The sequence below is a fragment of the Chiloscyllium punctatum genome, chromosome 45, assembly GCF_047496795.1.
Source record: "Chiloscyllium punctatum isolate Juve2018m chromosome 45, sChiPun1.3, whole genome shotgun sequence".
Lineage (NCBI taxonomy): Eukaryota > Metazoa > Chordata > Chondrichthyes > Orectolobiformes > Hemiscylliidae > Chiloscyllium > Chiloscyllium punctatum.
In genome coordinates, this window is record NC_092783.1 from 55,448,778 (window position 1) to 55,465,054 (window position 16,277).

At 43.5% G+C, this 16,277-nt stretch overlaps 1 protein-coding gene across 2 annotated transcripts in view; it reads left to right on the forward strand.

Moving 5' to 3' along the window:
* The window catches only part of eps8l3b (EPS8 signaling adaptor L3b), a 75,666-nt gene that overhangs the window by 22,213 nt on the left and 37,176 nt on the right, over positions 1 to 16,277 (forward strand). For both annotated transcript variants that reach the window (XM_072563819.1, XM_072563820.1), the window contains exons 4-8: positions 6,741 to 6,817; positions 9,770 to 9,834; positions 11,223 to 11,381; positions 14,577 to 14,726; positions 15,666 to 15,742. In XM_072563819.1, coding sequence (XP_072419920.1) covers positions 6,741 to 6,817; positions 9,770 to 9,834; positions 11,223 to 11,381; positions 14,577 to 14,726; positions 15,666 to 15,742 — 528 coding nt within the window. The remainder of the gene's footprint in view (positions 1 to 6,740; positions 6,818 to 9,769; positions 9,835 to 11,222; positions 11,382 to 14,576; positions 14,727 to 15,665; positions 15,743 to 16,277) is intronic.

Sequence of the window (16,277 nt, forward strand, 5' to 3'; positions counted from 1 at the left end):
TTTTCAAAGAAAAGACTGTTCAATTGTGTGTTATGACACAGCTGTGAGAACTTAAACTCAGCCATTCTGGGTCAGAGGTCAGAGGACATTGCCATAGCAACACAAGACCCTGGCACCAGAGAGACAATTAGTTACAGAACTTGAGGGGCATTACATATGGCTTAATGAAGTCAGAGAGGCATCCAGGTGGTATGTGCATCTGCTTTGGTGTCACTCAAAGGATAGTTACTGATCTGTAATTAACATTTCTACAATTGAAGTATGGTAAGAAGACCAGAGTCCCATAGGGCTGCTGTCTCATTAGAGAGAGATGACTGGTGGTGCATTTAACCTGCCTCATGCGAGGTGTGAGGTTGAATAAACAAGATCTTCATGGTAACTTCATAGTGTGATAATTGAAATCATTTTTTTAGTGTTTGTACTCTGTTCAATGCAGAGTGCAGGAGAACATGCCAGGAGCAGAATCAGGAATACATGAAAATAAGGTGAAGCTACCAAACAGGACTTCTTGCATAAGTATAAGCAGCAAGTAACAGTCAGACCAAACCAATCTCACAACCAACGGATGCGATCTAACATCCGCCGTCCTACTACATTCAGTCATGAATGGTGGAGGATGATTAAACAACTCATTGGAGGAGGAGCCTCCACAAATATCCCATCCTCAACAATGGAAGAGCCTAGCACATCAGTGTAAAAGGTAAAGCTGAAGCATTTGCAGCAATCTTCAGCTAGAAGTGCCAAGTGGATGATCCATCTTGGCCTCCTCCAGTGGCAGGAGAAAGTGAGGACTGCAGATGCTAGAGACCAGAGTTGAAAAATGTGGTGCTGGAAAAACACAGCAGGTCAGGCAGCATCCGAGGAGCAGGAGAATCAACGTTTCAGGCATAAGCCTTTCTTCAGGAATGAGGTTGGTGTGCCGAGCGGGCTGAGATAAAGGGTAGAGGGGGAGGGAATTTGTGGGAGGGGCGCTGGGAATACGATAGGTGGAAGGAGGTGAGGGTGAGGGTGATAGGCCAGAGAGGGGATAGGGGCGGAGAGGTCAGGAAGAAGACTGCAGGTCAAGAGGGCGGTGCTGAATCCAGGGGTTGGGACTGAGATAAGGTAGGGGGAGGAGAAATGAGGAAGCCGGAGAAATCTACATTCATCCCGTGTGGTTGGAGGGTTCCTAGGGGGAAGATGAAGCGCTCTTCCTCCAGGCGTCGTGTGGTCAGGGTCTGGCGATGGAGGAGGCCAGGGACCTGCATGTCCTTGGCGGAGTGGGAGAGGGAGTTAAAGTGTTCAGCCACAGGGCGGTTGGGATGGTTGGTGCGGGTGTCCCAGAGGTGTTCTCTGAAATGTTCTGCAAGTAGAGGGGACCACATCGGATGCATCAGATACAGTAAATGATGTGTGTGGAGGTGCAGGTGAACTTGCGATGGCTATGGAAGGATCCATTGGGGCCTTGGAGGGAAGTGAGGGGGGATGTGTGGGCGCAAGTTTTACATTTCTTGCAGTTGCAGGGGAAAGTGCTGGGAGTGGAGGTTGGGTTGGTGGAGGGTGTGGACCTGACAAGGAAGTCGCGGAGGGAGTGGTCTGTCCGGTACGCTGATAGGGGTGGGGGGGTAAATATATCCCTGGTGGTGGGGTCTGTTTGGAAGCGGCGGAAATGATGAAGGATGATACGATGTATCTGGAGGTTGGTGGGGGTGGAAGGTGAGGATCAGTAGGGTTCTGTCCTGGTGGTGATTGGAGGGGCGGGGTTCAAGGGCGGAGGTGCAGGAAGTGGAGGAGATGCGGTGGAGAGCATCGTCGACCACGTCGGAGTGGAAGTTGCGGTCTTTGAAGAAGGAGGCCATTTGGGCTGTTCAGTAGTGGAATTGGTCCTCCTGGGAGCAGATGCGGCAGAGGCGAAGGAATTGGGAATACCGGATGGTGTTTTTACAGGGGGCAGGGTGGGAGGAGGTGTAATCTAGTAACTGTGGGAGTCAGTCAGTTTGTAGTAAATGTCTGTGTTGAGTCGGTCGCCCGAGATAGAAATGGAGAGGTCTAGGAAGGGGAGGGAGGAGTCTGAGACGCTCCAGGTAAATTTGAGGTCAGGGTGGAAGGTGTTAGTAAAGTGGATGAACTGTTCAACCTCCTCGTGGGAGCACGAGGTAGCGCCAATACAATCATCAATGTAGCGGAGGAAAAGGTGGGGGATGGTGCCAGTGTAGCTGTGGAAGATGGACTGTTCCACATATCCTACGAAGAGGCAGGCATAGCTGGGGCCCATGCGGGTGCCCATGGCTACTCCTTTGGTTTGGAGGAAGTGGGAGGATTGGAAGGAGAAGTTGTTAAGAGTGAGGACCAGTTCAGTCAGTCGAAGGAGGGTGTCGGTGGAAGGGTATTGGTTGGGTCGGTGGGAGAGGAAGAAGCGGAGGGCTTTGAGGCCTTCGTGATGGGGGATGGAAATGTATACGGACTGGATGTCCATCGTGAAGATAAGGCGTTGGGGGTCAGGGAAGCAAAAATCATGGAGGAGGTGGAGGGCGTGGGTGGTGTCCCGAACATAGGTGGGGAGTTCTTGGACTAAGGGGGACATGACAGTGTCGAGGTATGCAGAGATGAGTTTGGTGTGGCAGGAGCAGGCTAAGACAATGGGTCGGCCGGGGCAGTCAGGTTTGTGGATTTTGGGCAGGAGGTAGAAACGGGCGGTGCGGGGTTGTGGGATTATGAGGTTGGAGGCAGTGGATGGGAGATCCCCTGAGGAGCCTCATCTTCTGCCTAGGAACCCTTCAACCACAGGGGATGAATGTAGATTTCTCCAGTTTCCTCATTTCCCCTCCCCCCACCTTATCTCAGTCCCAATCCTTGGATTCAGCACCGCCCTCTTGACCTGCAATCTTCTTCCCAACCTCTCCGCCCCCACCCCCTCTCTGGCCTATCACTCTCACCCTCACCTCTTTCCACCTATCGTATTCCCAGCACCCCTCCCACAAATTCCCTCCTCCCTCCCCTTTACCTCAGCCCGCTTGGCACACCAGCCTCATTCCTGAAGAAGAGCTTATGCCCAAAACGTCGATTCTCCTGCTCCTCGGATGCTGCCTGGCCTGCTGTGTTTTTCCAGCACCACATTTTTCAACTCCTCCAGTGGCCGCCAGCATCACAGATACCACTTTTCAGCTAGTTCAATTCACTCCATATAATATCAAGAAACAGTTGGAAGCACTGAATATTGTAAAAGCTATGGGCCCTGACAACATTCTGGCAATAGTACTGAAGACCTTTGATCCAGAATTTGCTGATCCCCAGCCACATTTTTCCAGTCCAGTTACAACCCCGACATCTAAAATGTGGAAAGTTACCCAGATAGGTCCTGCACACAAAAAGCAGTAAAAATCAAACCCAGTCAATTGCTGCTCCATCAGTCTACTGTCAAACATCAGGAACGTGATGGAAGGTGATTTCAACAGTACTATCTAGCAGCACTTGTTCAGCAATAACCTGTTCAGTTGCACCCAGGTTGGGTTCCATTAGAGCCACTCAGCTCCTGACCTTAGTACAGCCTTTGTTCAAATATGGATGAAAGAACTGAATTCCAGAGTTGAAATGAGAGTGACAGCTCTTGACATCAAGACTGCATTCTACTGAGTCTGCCATCAGGGAGCCCTAGCAAAACTGGAATCAATTAGTATCAGGGACCAAACTCTCCTCTGGACTCACGTCTGGCATATAGGAAAATGGTTATTGGAAGTCAGTCATCTCAGCTCCTGGACATCTCTTCAGAAGTTCCTCAGGGTAGTGTCCTAGGCTGAACCATCTTCAGCTACTTCATCAATGACCTTCCCTCCATCATAAGGTCAGAAGTGGCATGTTCGCTGTTGATTGCTCAATCTTGGGCACCATTCACAACCCCTCAGATACTGAAGCAGTCCAAGTTGAAATACAACAAGGTCTGGACAATTTCCGGGCTTGCGTTGACAAGCAATGACCATCTCCAGTAAGAGATAATCTAACAAACGCCCTTTAATATTCAGTAGCATTACTGTCTATGAATCCCCCACTATCAAAATATTGGGGATTTCCTTTGATCAGAGATTCAACTGGAATTGTCATACTATCTTTTTGTTCATACATAGGATATGGATGTTACTGGCCAGGCCAGCACACATTGCCTATCCCTATTAGCCTGGAGGGCAGTTCAGAGTCAACCACATCATCTAATGATCAATCACTCATCCGAACTTGATTAACTCTTGATTGAAAACTGTAAAATAGATTACAAGTTTTGAAACAGACGTGACAACAATCCAACTGATTTCTGTGGGAACAGCTTGCAGACTGACAGTAGACTAACTGCCAAGCAGAATCACAACATTGTGTACCCAGAGGACAGGCAGTCGTTAAAGATGAAATTTATTAAAGGCAAGATGTACAAACAACAACACTGAATTCATAATTTAAAAACTGAAGAATGGAATGTTTATACAACTTTGAGGTGTTAAAACATGGAGAGCCTGGTGGCAGGGTAAAGCTCCATTTTAGCACGATGGGGATAGGTGGGGGAAAACAGAGCCTGCACTTATATAGCACCGCTCATGACCTTAGAACACCTTCAAGTGTTTCACAGTCATTCTGAACATGGAGTACAATATATCAGGAGCTTACAAAGCAACTTGAGAAGAGTACAATTGCATCAATAAAATGCAATGAGGTTAGAAAGATAGTAATGTTGTAAGAGAGTTTGGGAGCTAGAACTGAGAGAAGGGTCGCTAATTGTCAAGCTTGCTCATATCCTAGCATGTTTGGGTAAGAATTCTTGTCACTTAAAAAAAATGAATTAAATATAACAAATAAATACAACAAAGAGAGGACAGACCCTCTCTTTAGTTCTCATAGTCTAATCCTCCTCTTTGCATTCACTCTCATTTGTTGTCATTCAGTTCTGAACCCTTCCTCTCCAGTGAAGTTTATTCTTAACTTTCCATAGCAAACAATCTGACTGGAGGGAGCCATTGATTGTTTGTCTGAGTAAAGAGCATTCAAACCTTCTCGTCCATTCTGATACCACATAATCACACTGAATCAAATTATTCCCATTGATTAAAGTATCTATGAGGCCACAGTTCATTTCATAATCAGATCCAGGTGAGATTTCTCAAGCGTCAGCAGGAAAACCTGTGAGATCAAATAGGACACAATAACAGCTATTGGCCATTCAGCCCTTTAAGCCTGTTCTCTATTTGATGTAACAGATTGAACATTTCATTGTCATCACCCTGTATACCCTGGCAATCAGAAATCTATCAACCGCTACCTTAATAATACTCAAAGACTGAGTCTCCACAGCCCTTTGTGATAAAGAATTATATAGGTGCCCACAACCCTCAAATTGAAAAAGTTTCTCCTCATTTCATTTCTAAGTGACATTCCTCTTTATTTTTAAATTGTTCCCACTGGTTCTAGACTCTCCAACCAGTGGAAACATCTTACCTGCATCTATCCCTTTAAGTGCTTTGCAAGTTTCAATGAGATTGCGCCTCATTCTTTGTGTAGATTAAGGGCCCAGTTTGCTCAAATCCTTTTCATAGGATAGTCCTACCATTCCTACGAACAAGTCAGAGAGATGTACAGCACAGGAACAAACCCTTTGGTCCAACCTGTCCATGCCGACCAGATATCCCAACCCAATCTAGTCCCAAGGCATTTTATTAACTAGGATAATATTGGATTAAGTTATTGGGAATATTCTGATATATGAAGTTCGGAATGTTCATGAGTTATTATGGCATATTCTGATGGCTTGGATTACACTTCAGAAAGCTGTATCTTCAAGCTGTGTTAGAGAAACTGAGTACAGAATATAGGCTGACATTCAGGTGCATTACTGAGGGAGCACTTCCTTAAAAATCAGATAGTGATGTTGATGGTCCGCAACCACCTGATGAAGGAGCAGCACCTTGAAAGCTAGTACTTCCAAAGTAAACCTGATGGACTATAACCTGGTATTGCGTGATTTTCAAATCAGATGTGACACAGACGGCCTGTCTGCCTCTACAGTTCAATGTTCCAGATTCCCAGAGTGTCCTTCCCAAGTTTTTACCGGTTTTGATCACTTAATTAAGGTCACCCAAAACAGATTAACACATCTACAGTTCATGGGATCTTACTGTGTGTGAACTCATTGACTGATTTACCTATGAAACAACAAAGGCTGTGAGCTGCATTGGGATATCCTGTGAATGGAAAAAGTCCTATACCAATGCAGGTCTTTATCTTAGTGTTGTTTTCAGGCTGAATGATCTTGTATATACCAAAGCAAATTGTAACTAATTTGGTAGTAAAGTTGACATGTACAATATCGACCTTCATGTCTTCAGATGAAATTCCTCAGGTTGCTGATCTAATAAGTGGCTTGTTAATTGCTAATAGCTGATGGCAATGTTACACTTTTTAGTCCTGGTTTCTGTTGAGTTAGGTTAGTGCATTGAGGAGGGAGGTTATAAACTCCTGCTGACAGTTTAACAAACAACTTTCCAGCTCTCGAATTCAATGCATGTCGCCTTGTTGAGTCCCATCTGTCGATAATGAAATGCTGCTTTAAAAAGGTAGGTCACGGGCTCATACCTTGATATATTGCTGCTGTCAGTTTTCTCAGCTTGACAAAGCTCATTTGTGTACCCTAGACTAATGCAATGAAATAAACAATCATGAAATAGTGGGCAAGAAACATCAGCCTCTTACTTTGATAAGCATGTTGTATTTATTTTTCTCGCTAGTGGGTTTCATCCTGAAAAACCTCCATTCCAAAGGTCCCAAAGCATCTCCAAGAGACCAAGTGCCAAAACAATTTATCGTAAGTGTTAGATTTTTGATACTGTATGAGTGAATCAAGGAGATCTTAGCTATAGCCATGGCTACTTGTATAATGCATGTCTTTAACATTACGTCTGGCATCTTAAGCATTATTCTATCTAGTCTTCTCAGATATTGCTCAATGTCATGTGGAGTGAATGGGAATTAGTTAAATACTGGTGTTGGCAAAGGTGGAGAGCTCAAGAGAAGGCCAAAAAGGAGCACACACATAAAACACCTGACTGACTTGTAGTAACTTCAGCCCTGTCACATTCTGGCCTCTGTTATTGTTGATAATAATATAGATGTGTGGAACCTCCTCTGCTGGTTAGCTGCCTGATTGCACACTACCGTTCTCAATTGGGTGCGGCAGAGTTGAGGAACTTTGTCCCCATTCATGGATCGTTGGATTGCAAAATTCCATCAATGACATTTTGCTTTTGCTACTGAACGTGTTTTGGACTTTCCATTTTGGTTTCCCAGGACCAGCACAGCTTTTTCACTCACAATAGGGTCTTCCCTATCCCTCAGTTAACAAGTGGCTCAGTGATTAGAACTACTGCCTCATAGCACCAGGGGCCTGGGTACGTTTCTACCCTCAGGTGTCTGTTTGTGGGGAGTCTGCACATTTTCCCAATGTCTGTGTGGGTTTCCTCCTTTAGTTCAAAGATGCGCAGGCCAGGTGTATTAGCCATGGGAAATATAAGGTAGTGGGAGTGAGTCTGTGTGGGATGCACTTCACAGAGATTTGGTATGGTCTTGATGGGTTAAACAGCCTGTTTCCACACCATAGGGATGCTATGATTCTCTTTTGTCACCAGGGATTTTCTTGTTAATGAGGGTTATGTGATGGTGGATATGTCTGCTTTTGATGATGTCTCTCAGAATCTAGAGCATGCGAAAGAGAAGTAGGCCATTCAGCCCATCAAAACTGCTCTGCCATTCAACAAGATCATGGCTTATCTTCCATCTCAACTCCACATACTGCACCATCTCAATTTTTCTTAATTCTGCTGGTACCCAAAAATTCATTTAATTCAGCCTTGAATACTCCCAATGACTTAATACCTTCAACTCAGTGAGGTAGAAAATCCCATCACTCACAACCAATTGAGTCAAGAATTTGCTCCTCAGCTCAGTACTGATTGGTCGATGCCTTGTTCTGAGATTCTGATTTGTAATTCTAGATCCCTACCCAGAGAAAACAGTTTTCCAGCATTTACCCCAAAAGGTCGTTTTGGAATTGTATGTATCTTAGTTAAATCATGGACAATACGATAAATAGATGGCCAACCTTTCAGCAGTTTGTCAATTAGAATTCCTTCCAACGTGGGCCTAGTTATTATACACCAACAGGAATGAAACACTATATTCACTCAAACTTCCAACACCTCAAATAATGAGGTACACCATGCTTGCATGCAACAAGATTTCAATAATATTTCTGGGTTAGGCAGATAAGAATCATGGAATCTCTACAATGTAGAAGCAGGGCATTTGGCCCATCAAGTCCACAATGGTGCTCTAAAGAGCATTGCACCCAGACCAACACCTCTACCCTACCCCGTGACCCTGCTTTTCCTATGGCTAATACAACTAGCCTGCACATCCCTGGACACTATGGGCAATTTAGCATGGCCAATCCACCTAACCTGCACATCTTTGGACTGTGAGGGGAAACTGGAGCACTCAGAGGAAACCCAAACAGACATAGGGAGAATGTGCAAATTCCACACAGACAGTCGCCCGAGGGTGGAATCAAATCCCTGGTGCTGTGAGGCAGCAGTGCTAACTACTGAGCCACCGTGCCTCCCCAGAGCCACTGCTAAGTGGGAAGTAGCACACATCATACAAATTCCAGCTCAAACAAGAGAAAATCTAACCTTCACCTCTTGATGTTCAATCGTACAGCCACCATTGAAATCTCTTGTTTAACTTCTGGGGCTTGCCATTGACCAAAACCTGAACTGGACTAGTCATATAAATGCTGTGGCCATAACAGCAGGTCAAAGACCTGGAATTCTGTGGTGAATTACTCATCTCCCGGCTCCCCAAAACCTGTCCAGCATCTACAAGGCATGAGTCAGGAGTATGATGTAATACTTCCCACTGGCCTGGGTGAACGCAGCTTCAACAGTACTCAACAGGCTCCACACTATCTAGAACAAAGCAATCCAGCTAAGTAGCACCTACATCCAGCACTTACAACATTCACAAATAAAATTTGAAATTGAGAGTCTAACGATGATTATGAAACCATTCGGGATTGGCAGAACAATCCATTTTGTTCACTTTGTTTTAAATAAAGCAAAGAACTGCGGATTCTGGAGATCAGAAATAAAAGCGGAAATTGCTGATAAAACTCAGGAGGTCTAGCAGCACCTGTGAAATGAAAGCAGAGATGTTTTGAGTCCACTGACTGATGAAGATTCTTCAGACTCAACATGTTAACTCTGTTTCTCTCCAGATAGTTGCTGCCAGACTTGCTGAGTTTCATCAACAGTTTCTGTTTTTGTGACTGCCACCCTTTCCTTGACTGCCTTATATGTGGCTCTAGACCCAAAACAATGTAGTTGATTGTTAACTGTCCAAGGGCAATCGAGGATGGACAATAAATATTGGCCAGGCCAGCAACATCCACATTGCATGAATGAATTCAAGGAAGGTTGACAGCCTGCCTTCAGACAGATGGGATTTGTTGCAGGTCTCTATCTGGTGACTTTACCATCATTCCCTGTTCCTTGGTCCAAAGGATATCTGTCGGTTGATCTTGTTCAGGGAGGTAAATAACAGCAAGGCAATTTCACATAAGGCATGGCAGCATTGCAGAAGGATAGGCCAAAGCTAAACTTGTGTACACATACTGTCCTTCATGTTACAACTTACTTGTGTCGTTATTGCGATCTTGACTCTCAGTGAATCCCAATCATTTCTCTCTTTTACTGTTAAACAGAACAAAGAAAGGTCTATGCACAGGCTCTGAACTCCAGGGAAAATAACATTCAGTACCGGGTTGAGGTCTGTATCACCAAATTTTTTCTAAAATGTATAATCTTTTAAGGGAATTGCGAGGGTATAATGGGTCGGGTCCAATGCCCAATATAGTTTGACAGAATCACTTCAATGTTAGATGAATAATCAACTGCGACTCAGTTGGTAGTCCTCTGATCTCTGGGTCTATCAGAAGTATGATGATGGTGGAAATCCTATAGTTGATCACAGCATTGCAGGGACAGTACAACATGGTTTCACCGATGCACTTTAAATGATGACTCTGACAGACTCACTTTAATGGCAGTCTATCTGCAACATGTGACAGGTATGACACTATTATAAAGTTGTAAACATTGAACATTGTGTGAAGATACTATGCCTTTAAGAAGTGTACTTTGTTCCATTTTTGTTTGGAAAAGAGGTTTTAAGGCAGAGCTGATGAGCAGTCTATACAGAGCTATTACAGTAAACAATGTGTGAGGCCTTAGTTGTTTTGTTTTGTTGGAACAATAGAAGCATCCTGAATGGGTGTGGTCAAGCTCCCACAGAACCAGGATTTTTAGTTTGTTTTTAGTTTTTCAGTAGCAGTTGTTGCTGGGGTCTCAGCTGGGTTTGGAAGCTGCAGCACATCTCTCCCTGATAGGCTCTCTCAGAGTTTTCTCTTGATGTTTCTCCTTCTTGGGGCTGCTAGAACTGCATGTGAAACAATCTCTTTCATTGACTTGGTTTTTGACAAGAGCATCTTTATGGGATGTTACTATATTGGAACTGTTACTGTTTAGTAGTAAAATAATCTGTTATTCTGTTAAGTTTTCAAATAGAGTTAAATTGGTCCAATTTCCTCTTTCTTTTGTTGCATTTTAACTATAATTATGAATAAAATGTGTACTGCTTTAAATGCAGTAGTTTGTCCGATTGAGTTGCATCCAGAACACAACACCTTACACTTGCCTTTAGATAAAGAGGTTACTCGGCTATGTTCTGAATACATTGTTACAGTGGGATTGATAGCAGAGGGCCCAAACCAGCTGAATAAAAATGTGGCCTGAGTCCTATTGTCCCAGCCTCCCACCAGGACTCTACACGCTCAAATTCCTCTTTGGGAGAAACCTTTCAATGGGTCAGAGCTTACAACAAGTTTGGGTGTTGTTGGGTGGGGGAGGAGGGATGTCAAAAATGGGGCTTCAATTGGAAAGGCTAATTGGGAGGGGCATATGACGGGCAACTATCCCAATATTATCAGTGAAAATAGAAAGTCCCAGTGAGTGAAAGGAGCTCAGGAGAAAAATATAACAATTTTGTAGTGAGGGGACAGAAACTGTACCTCAGCTCACTTGAATTTATTGCTATTTTTTAGCGTTCCAGCATTCACTTGATTTTTACTGCAATTCTTGTCTGGCTTCTGTGTGCAGCACCTGATTACCTGTGACCTCAACTCAAAGGATATGGTGACGGTGGATCATTGTATTAAGAAGCTAAAGCTGCTTGATGCCAAGGGTAAAATCTGGGGACAAGACATGATCTTGCAGCTGAATCCCACTGCTTTCAAAATGGCTGATATTGAGACCAAGGTAAAGATTCCTGGAAGAGGTCAGCTATTGTCAGGACAGTGAGACGGGCTATGGGGGATGCTGACCATCCAACTCAAACGCTATTCCTGCTTTCTCCCCATACCCTTCAATCCCTTCAGCTGTAAGAATTGTATCCAACTCCTTCTCGAAAACATTCAATGTTATGGCCTCAACTGCTTTCTGTAGCAGAGAATTCCACAGGCTCACCACACTCTGGGTGAAGAAATTTCTCCTCATCTCAGTCCTAAATGGTTTGTCCAATATCCAAAAACTATGACCCCTGTTTACCCCACTGAGCCCTGGTTCTGGAACCCCTGAATCATTGGGAACATCCTTCTTGCACTTACACTCCCTAGTCCTGTTAGAGTTTCATATGTTCCTATGAGTTTCCACCTACCGCCAACACCCCCCCCCCCCTCAAACTTCTTCTCAGCACCAGTGAATGTAGTCCTAACCCATCTGGTCTCTGTTCCATGAGTCTTGTCACCCGGCAAACCTTCATTGCATTCTCTCCATAGCCAGAACATTCTTCCTCAGATACAGAGAAGAAATCTGCACACTACCCCAGGTGTAGTCTCACCAAGACCTTGTACAATTGTAGCAAGACATCCCTCCTGCAGGCAGGAATGTCAGTTTGAAGCTGTGATCCCAACAGCCATGATCATATTGAATGGTAGAGCTGGATCAAGGAGGTGCATTGCCTTACCCCTGATCCTTGGTTACATGTTTGTCTGTTTGCAACTTGTTTTGTTTAGTTACAGGCAGATGACAAACTGTAAGATCATTGATCTAATTCAGATATTGTGTGAGCTGTTGAAAGAATCAGGGCCAAAATCTATTGTTTTTGATATCTGCAGCTAAGATGTGTGTCATTCACCTTTCTGCTACTTTAAAGGAAGAGTTAATCCATAAGAAATTAAATGCTTTCCTCTATTCAAACATCAGGCAAGGAAGGTCTTATGAATGTTTCCCTGCTGATATCGTGATTCCTCAGATACTGACGCAGTCTATGTCCTGTGGAGGTGCCAGTGTTGTACTGGGGTATAACCTGGTGTTATGTGATTTTTAACTAGGTCCAAATGCAGCAAGCCCTGGACAATGTCCAGGTTCAAGCAGGCAACTGGCTAGTAATATTGATGTCAAATAAGTGTCAGGCAATACCCACCTCGAACAAGAGAGAATCTAACCGTTGCTCTTTGACATTCAATTGTATTGCCATCATTGAATCAGAGTAACACTCCAAAGTCCGCCATATAGAAGATGCAAGCCAGAAATATTTTCCACTTGCTTGGAATAGTGAGTTTCAACAACACTTGAGAACTCAACATCATTCCAGACAAAGCAGCCCACTTGATTGGCACCACATCCACAGACATTCATTCCTTCTATCACTGACGCTCAATAACAGCAGTGCTTATCTGCAAGAATCATTGCAGTAATTCACTAAGGCTCCTTCAGTAGCACCTTTCAAACCCACAACCACAGCCATCCAGACAGACAAGGGCAGCAGATATGTGAGAACACCATCAGCTGCAAGTTCTAAGCCATTCATCATCTTGACATAGAAAATTCTTGATGTTCCTTCAGTGTCAATGGATCAAAATTCTGTAACTACACTGCCCCCCCACCACACACACACACACACACACACACACACACACACACACACACATACACACACACACACACACACACACACCACTATAGCATTGTGGGTCTACTTACAGCAAATTGACTGCAGCGATTTGAAAATGCAGCTCGTCACTACCTTCTCAAGGGACAACAAGAAATGGGCAATAAATGCTGGCTCAGCCAGCAATATCCACATCTCATGAATAAATTTATAAAGATAGCCGGCAGTAGTTCTTCAATGAAGCATATAGTTTGAAATGTTTCACCGTACAGACAGAGGCATCACACTGATATTATTTGAACACTGGGACACTTTCCTTTTCTTCAGTTCACGCCATGACTCAAATCCCAATATTCCACATAGTTCAGTTATCACAGCCGACCAGTCAGGTACGCTGCTTCACAGAGGATTTTATGAATGTTTCAATTCTGTGTTCTCACCCTCAAGTGAAGGATACTGTGGAGAGCAGAGCAACAGCACAGGGAAAAAGGAAAGACCTCTAAATTATTTGCCGAATATGTTTGAAATGGAAGGTTGAGAATTATGTTGGAAAAGGCTGTTCACTGCCACAGGAAAGAATCCGACAGATTTTTGTCACGGGAATGTTAGTACCAGGAGCTACCATCAGCCATTTGACCCTGTGATGTTTCAGTGCATTGTAACTGCAATTTGTAAATCATGCTCACTCAAGTTGCCAGATTGAATAACACTAATTGAAGGGAGCTAAGTTGAGAAATGGTTTGGATAAGAATAACCATTGTTGTGTCTCATCCAATCTTGCAAAATTTCTGGTGTGTTTCTATTTTGTTCTCAAGAGCCTCACCCTGGGCAGGTGTCTCACAGACTGCTTGGGTCTAGTACTTCCATTCAATGAGATCGTGGCTGTATTCTACCTGAGCTCCACTTCCCCACTATCCACATATCCCTTGATTTTCTGAGCTTCCAATAATATGTCAGTCCTCCATGAATGGTGAATCACTCAGCATCCACATCTCACTTTGGATTGCAAATTCCAAAGTTTTACAACCCTCGAACTGAAGTAATTTCTCCTTACCTCAGTCTGAAATGCCTGACTCATATTTTTACGGACAGAGTCAGGAGGGAATGCTTAATTGCTTGATAAATTTTTTTCTTTATAATCAGTAAGCCAATGAGTTACAGAAGGAGGCCATTTAATCCATTGCGGCAATACCAGTCCCTTGTAGAGCTCTCCAATGAATCCCACTCCTCTGTTCATTCCCTAAGGACCTGTATTTTCTTTCTCTGTAGGCTTTTAATCCAATTCTGTTTTGCCTGTCTCTACTACATCATCTTCCATGACACTCTCTGGTTGTGTATTCTAACATACAATAACTTGAGTGGGTTAAAGAAACTGTTGCTTCATGCCACCTTTAGACCCTTTTAATGGGTGACTGGAGTGAATATTCTTTCAGATTAAAGATTATAAAGGGACAGACCTTTAAAGTAAATGCATTGAAAGATTCTGTCCTTCTGGATTTGTTTTTGAGGGACAGATACTTGCAAATCCCTGTTTGTATTTACCTCTTTGGTCAATTGTCTAGGATGATTTGGAACACTTCCCCATTGAAGATATTCAAGACTGTCAGGCAATATTAAACAGCTGTATCTACAACTCAGTGCTGGCCATCACTGTTAAGCACAGGACGAAGACGAATGCCAGTGTCTACTTGTTCCAGTGCGAGGAAGTCTCTGTGAGTCTGCATTATAAGGAAGTTAGAGGAAACAGGATAGATACTTTGTGAAATGCTAAGTATAGGAAACTATGATACTCTGAGTGCAGGTGGTGGCTAAGTGGTAATGTCATATTACCTCCCAAACCTTATAAAACAATTATAATATGAGTTCAAAGCCCACCACACCAATTGGTGGCATTTGATTTTTTAATTTTAATCCATCTGGAATATAAAAGTTGTCTTCATAATGGTAACCATGATGACTGTTGTTGTGAAATGTTACTCATGTGACTCCAGATCCACAAGAATGTGAATGACTGTGTCCGTGCTGTATGACTCTCTGACTCTGAAATAGCTGAGCAAACTACTCAGCGTAAGGACCATTAGGGATGCTGGCCTTATCAGTCCTGCTGAAAATGTGTTGCTGGAAAAGCGCATCAGGTCAGGCAGCATCCAAGGAGCAGGAGAATTGATGTTTCGGGCATGAGCCCTTCAGTCCTGCTGACAACCCATGGAAGTATAAAGACACACTGCACACATTTAACAAATAGATATTCTTACTCTCCGTTGTCACAGTGGGTTTAGAAGAAGTACATGACAACAGAAACTGATGGGTTGCATTGCAGGGCATTGGAAAACTGGTGATAATTTTCTTTGTTCACATTTTTCCCCTTTGGAAGATTGTGTGATGCTAGAAAACTGACTCATAACCAGAAAGGCCACATTGTAAACACTTCTTTCTACAATCATCTCCAAGACCTGTACCGAGACACACACACACACACACAGAAAAAAAATTTAAATTTCAACCAATAAAACTAAGCATTTAAGCTGAAATTTAAGCATCTCAGATTCAGTGAGAGAGAGAGATATGAGATATTTTATTCTAAATAACTTTAAATGTTACGACAGCTTTACTGAGTATGCTTATTGCTGTATCCCTTTTTATTTCAAAAGGCTGACCTAATACAGACTGATATTGATAACATGGTCAGAGGGAAGAAAGAGGAACAAGGGAACCATGACATGCTCAGGTTTGTAGTTCATAAGAACATAAAGAGAACATAAAGAACCAGGAGAAAGCTACACATCTCCTTCCATTAGCCTTGGGCCGAATAACATCATGAAATAACTCCACAGAGGACGATATGCCGTCACCAAGTCACCCTATTTTACACATGGAGAGTCCTTCAAACGGGTACAGCTTTCTCAGGGCCAGCTCTCAGAGTGAACAGAATCTCTGACATGCCTGTTTATGTCTGTCAGCCAGGGCTCTGTGATTGGGCCTGATTAACAGCCTCAATCAGGGAACTCATATTCTATCATTTCCAGCTGGCTGACCTCATTGCAATCGCTACAATCATGGCTAACTTGCCTTCACTTTCATTAATCTCTTGGTTCCATCAGTCATCAAAACAATTAGCAAAAGGCTTGGTTTAACAAAACAAATTCACTCTTGGGATGTGGGTGGCACTGGCTAGGCCAGCATTTGCCAAGAGGACATTTAAGACTCCATTACATTGTTATAGATGTGAAGTCAAAGGTAGGTCAGACAAGATAAGGATTGCA